The 5722-nt window shown below is 38.7% G+C and overlaps 1 protein-coding gene across 6 annotated transcripts in view; it reads left to right on the top strand.

The window, feature by feature from the left end:
• Positions 1-5722, top strand: part of LOC128881137 (TRPL translocation defect protein 14) — a 28761-nt gene that overhangs the window by 4943 nt on the left and 18096 nt on the right. For 4 of the 6 annotated variants that reach the window (XM_054131893.1, XM_054131891.1, XM_054131890.1 and 1 more), the window contains exons 2-4: positions 324-391; positions 1598-1635; positions 3178-3215. In XM_054131893.1, the coding sequence (XP_053987868.1) occupies positions 324-391; positions 1598-1635; positions 3178-3215 (144 nt within the window). Of the gene's footprint in view, positions 1-323; positions 392-1597; positions 1636-3177; positions 3216-5722 lie in introns of those variants that run through there. The other 2 variants (XM_054131895.1, XM_054131894.1) reach the window with 2 other exon arrangements.

The raw sequence follows: 5722 nt of genomic DNA on the forward strand, positions 1-5722 counted from the left end.
TGTACTTACTTGAAATGTACTTGATAAAAGAAATAAGAACTTGATGTAACTAAATTGTTATGTAATAACAACTAAATTGTAACGGTATTATACGTACTGGTAACTTGTATTTACCACAACTATTGTATGCTATGTAAGCCAAAGAAAATAAATTTGAATGAAATTCTTAAACTTGGACGAAGTTGTAAAAATAGATGCGACAGTAAATGTTTGATTACGTAGTTTCCAGTAGTCTGGAAGCGAAACTGAATCACGGTAGACATTTTCAGGAGCATTAATCCGCCAGTCAACGTGTTAAGGAACTCGTAACGTTTGTGTTTTAGGACCTTGCGGCGGTAAAACGACGGGGCAGATGAGGCTGTGCACGTTCTTCGAGAACATGGGATGGAAGGTAGGCATGCTGAATTTCTTTTACATCGATTTCGCGTTAAAAAAAGGAACATGCCCCTGCGAAGAAGGGATCTCGTGAGTTTTCGTTCGACGCCCATCCGTTCTCTTCGAACGGCGATTCAATTTGAAAACCACCCCAAACAGTTCAAAAGGTCTCTGATTAAATAGAAAGCGCGTATGTGTAATCCGATAATCGAAATGTTTCTGTTTCAATTCTACCTTTGAATTTCTTACTTTTACCAATGGTATTATACGTACTTGTTACATATACGTACATTGTTGTATACTTGATCGTCGCACGGTTTTAACGTGTACGTTTGATTAGGGTAAGGCAGATGTACCAATTATCGACATGTTTCCTTAACGAGCGCCACTTCGATAATAAACGATTTTTGTATTTTGCTTCAATTATTTGGTTGATAGTTACGTGGAAGTACCCTTTCAGGCGAGTGCTGTTTCTAAATCTCGTACGATGACTTCGCGTGTTAGAATCGATATCTTGTTTCTTTCTTTCTTTTTTTTTTTTTAATGGAAGATAATAATTTATCTCATACTTAAATTCTTGGAAGAACAAGTCATCAAATTAATATACGACTAGTCATCGTTGTATCGAGCACCGCAAAGGAAAACATAATACACTTTTCGACCTTTTATTTCAAACTTCTGATTTTACTGTACTGTTTCGAAGAACGGCGCCAATATCGACAAAATTATAATATTACAAAGAAGAACCGTAACGCCTTTACCGAACTCTTTAACAATCGCATCACTGAAACAAACGTAAGGCGCCCATGGCTGGATCAGAGTCGAAATTGAGTTACATGTGATCTTCAAAACGAAAGAAACTGTTTATAAACTGTATCTAAATTACCGAGAGTAATAATTTGTCAAACGGTTAAGTATTCGTTTCACGAATTGTTCCACGAAGCATACGTGCATAAAGAAGAAAGAGAGCTAAAGGAAACAGATAATCGTTAGAGGAATCAATGAAATAAATGACAAGTGTCGATGACTAGGTGAATGTCGAGATTGGACGCGCTTACCTTTGATTTTGACACGCGTTTTGTTTCCGGTCTGGACGCTTATCGGTCGTAAAAAGAGCCGCGAACACTCGGAAAAGATACGCGAGAAAGTACATTGGAACTGGTTTTGGGGGTTGTCACCCTTCGTTGTGGATTCGATAGAGCGCTGGTTTCTTCTTTTTCAGGTGTTCCGTGTTCCCGAGACAGCGACCGTGCTGCTCAGGTATGCAATCACACGATAACAAATTTACAGAGACTGAGAAAAGGAAGAGATATTCGGAGAAACGGAGTCTTTCGAAACTGTCGCGAATTAAGCGGAGCGTTTCACACCGTTTGAAAACCCAACCCAGTCATTCCTCAATCTCGCTGTGATTCAGAGATGGGCAGAATTACGACAGGAACGACGACGGATTGAAATACTGTGTATCGGCTACTTTTGTCCAGAATTTTGCCCGTCTCTGGTGGAACCGAAGGGTTCTTCGGAAATTGATGGAAATCGGATGGTTTTCGCTTGAGCGATCGTTCGCTTCGCTTTTATTCGCCCGTTCGAACTTCCGGTTTAATTTCTTCCGTAACCCCCTCGGTATCGAGTCACAGAACCCATTGATCGAAACACGAACAACGATACTAATAGCGTACCGATCGCGTCGGTAGTGAGCACGACAAACATGCCATAGCGATTTAATAACGGATCGATCGAAGAAATCACGAGTTATTATCGAACAGTGTTTCTCAATCCTCGATTCTCCCTGAATACAGAACAGTTTTTTTAACGAACTTCCTCGAGAAAAGAATATTTTCGTCTGGACGTTCCCAATTTTTTAACGAACCCTTTGGAGTAGAATTTTTGTTAAAATCACAGTTTCCTTTTACTGTATTTTGAACAAGCACCCCATACGTAACGTCTAACGGATTGTTGGAGAAAAATTAAGGTAAATTCTGTAGCAGAAGAAGCTATTCGTTCTATTCCAACCTTTTTCCACAGGTTTATCAACCCCAGTTTGAGAAACACTGGCACAGAGCATCGGTGTAACAGGCCTTTGTCATCAAACGAGAGAGAGAGGGGGGAGAGATCATAAACTGTTCTTGAATGATAAGAAACAATGACAACTCGTCCATACACGCTGAGGCATTCGATCGATCCAGCTGGCTGAGTTTCGGCAAACCCATTCAGAAATAAGAACGTCGTTCGGAGTCGAGTCTTCCAGGGAATAATAGAAAGCAATCGTTTCCTTGAATAACGACACGAAAATTTATTGTTTCTGATAGAAACACGTTTACTTTTCCAAATTCTTTTTATTCTCTATCGTAATAGAAACAAGCATTACCAGGTAGACACGTTAAAAACAAATGAAAAGAGAAAGGTAATTCTTGTTTGCTAGATCGGTCGAACAGCCCGTTGTGCGAGAGTAGAATCAATTAATTCGAAAGAGTATCGTGCACACGCGTACGGTTCGTTGGACAATTACACTACGAGCTGTGCTATCACTAGCGCGGCGATGGACAAAGCCAAACAAAGATTCCGCGAGAGTAACGAGTTCCCTTATTTTTTGTTTCAACGAAATTTCGATCCTTTCTCACCTCCGATAAGAAGAAACGTAGATGAGAGTAGATAAAGAAACGATAACCGTCTCCTAAGATTAGTATGTTTAGGAAGCCAATACACGCGGTTACGCTCCATTAGCGGAGACACCACCGAATTTTCCATCTATCGAGCATTTCATTTGCCAACTATTTCATCCCACGTCTGCTTTTTCCATTTCAGCGGCGGCATAAAGTTTTCAGACCTGAACGCTGAAGAGGGTAAGTCCACTTCAACTTCTCTCATTCGATAAAACCTAGGTTAGCAAGCGCGCCCGTTTTCGAAAACAGCGTGGGTGGCTCGATTCGCAACATTCTATTACGGCTTTCGCGTTTGCGTTTTAATTTAATGATTGCGTTTTGTTGTAACGATCGTTTATTACGAGATAATACAGGATACGAATATAACACGTGCGATGACCATTCGCCCACGGTCAATCGATCGAACTAATTTCTAGAACAGAAAAACAATCGGTCGGCTCGGGAGTCATCCATCGAACGAGGCGCCGATCGATACAGATGTTTTATACCTATTCAAACTGGAGTTACGAATTGCAGAGATACAGAGTTAATTGCTACGCTTAACAAAATATTACCAAACATGAAATAGTGCAACAGTAGTTACGATTACCTCTAACTTGCAGTCAGTGTAAGAACTATTCGTACAGCAACCTATTTCAAATAAAAACTGTTAAGAAAATAAATTAATATTAAAAATAATAAACTTTAATTTACCGAAAATCCACTCGAAAAATATGTACGAATGTTTGTTAATTATTAGATAGACTGGAAAGTAACGTCGTTTTTTTTTTGTTTTACATTAAACTCGAACAAACGTTTAATAAATTTCTATTTTTAATCAATTATGTAATCGCCTTCGTTATCAACAGCCTTTTGCCATTTAGTGTGCAAATTTTCAATGGCATATCGATAAAAATCAATTAGCCGATGAGTGACAAACAAGTATTTAAAATTGCACAAACGACATTACTTTCCGGTACACGCAATATTTCTTTCCCTACAATTTATTAGTAACTAAGTAAGTTATTACAATTTATTAGAAGTTTTATTTTGAATTGGTTCCTGTACGAATACTTGTTACACTGACTGTATTATGGATCGGATACATTTATCTTTTACGATAATACAAACCGGTTACGCTGATTTTGGGGAATAATCAATCGCTGAATTTATGCCTTATATCTTTCCCAAATCTACGTTTTTTTTTAATCCCTATATCGCCTCTTTGCATTGATACTAGCGCAAAGAGATTATGGTTTTATATCACTGATTTGTTTACCGTGCAATGTGGCTTGCTTTCATTCGAATGAAACGAAGTTTGATTTTTGAAATGTGTCGCTATCAATGATAAGTAACACGTATATCGAAGATTAGAATACTGGGATCTACGTGTTTGGTCCCCTTGAAATTAGACGGTTTGCTTCCATCGCCAAACAAATAAAATTGTTTATCGAATATATATTATAGAGAGACGTGTGTGTACGAATATGCACGATTCTATTTGCGAAGCTTCGGCCACGGTTAGAAACAGCCGATGATGAAAATCGTACTTGGCAATGCGCTTAGAACGTAGTGCACACACTGTGTATATGCTTATCTTATGACCACACCACTGGATACACGGGTTTTGCCGAGTAACCAGTTGCAACATTTGCATTTCAACCTTACTCGAGCGTTCGACTCTTAGTTCCTTCGAACGAACGTGGAAACCTCGGCTAAAAAAGAAAACGAAAATAAACATATAATCGCGAATCTTTTATTAGTGCGAAATTTTGTACAGTTACTCTTTTAACAAATTCGTTCTTTCGTGATAAAAAGTGATCACGAACGTACAAGGGCTCGAAGAGGTTAAACGAAAATTGAAGAACAGAAAAAGCTTTCTACTTTGTGGAAAGCTTCCACTTTATTCATCGAATAGAAATAACCGCGTTATTCGGACGACGCCGATCATAAACGCGTAAATATTGGCAGTTTAGTCAACAAACGGGAAGAATAAACAGGGCGTGCTTACATTGGGAACTCTTTCATCGTACGCATAGGGTTTTTGCAGAGACACGAGAATGTCACGTCGGTATCGATCGTTGGTCTGTACGAACACCTCTTACCCTCACGTTTTATCCCTTGGACGTTTATACATATCATTGCGTACGAGTCGACACGATAATATCGGCGAAATTTTCCATTAAACACGGGGAAACCGTGCTCGGCGACACCCTCGAATTGAAACGATGGTTCTCAAGGTCCTCGACGACGCCATCGAGGTCTTTCGACGTTGCTATAAGTGATTTATCATCGACAAGGACGCAGAAAAATCGATCAAACTTCTGGGACTAGTTTACGCACTAAAAAAAAAAATCTTGTCAAAATGAAGTATTAGGTTGCAACAGGTACGTACACTTGCATCGAAATACACGTGTACGCATACATCGAATTATCTATTGCTACCCGTGACTCGAATATTTATTTGTAACTAGTAAATAAAATTGTACAAATTACACGATTTATTCTGTTATATTTATTCTTCGTTGCCCAAAAGTTTCTTTCGCTTTATTAATAACTAATACATGCACGATAGTTTATGTTTCATGTTACATTACTGAATTGTGCACGATTCATTTTGCTCCATTACTGTTACAACATGAATATCTATGAAATTAGATTGTCTATTTATATAAACACTGCCGCGGAAAATAATTGAGTGCGACTCG

Source organism: Hylaeus volcanicus, chromosome 8, assembly GCF_026283585.1.
Source record: "Hylaeus volcanicus isolate JK05 chromosome 8, UHH_iyHylVolc1.0_haploid, whole genome shotgun sequence".
NCBI lineage: Eukaryota > Metazoa > Arthropoda > Insecta > Hymenoptera > Colletidae > Hylaeus > Hylaeus volcanicus.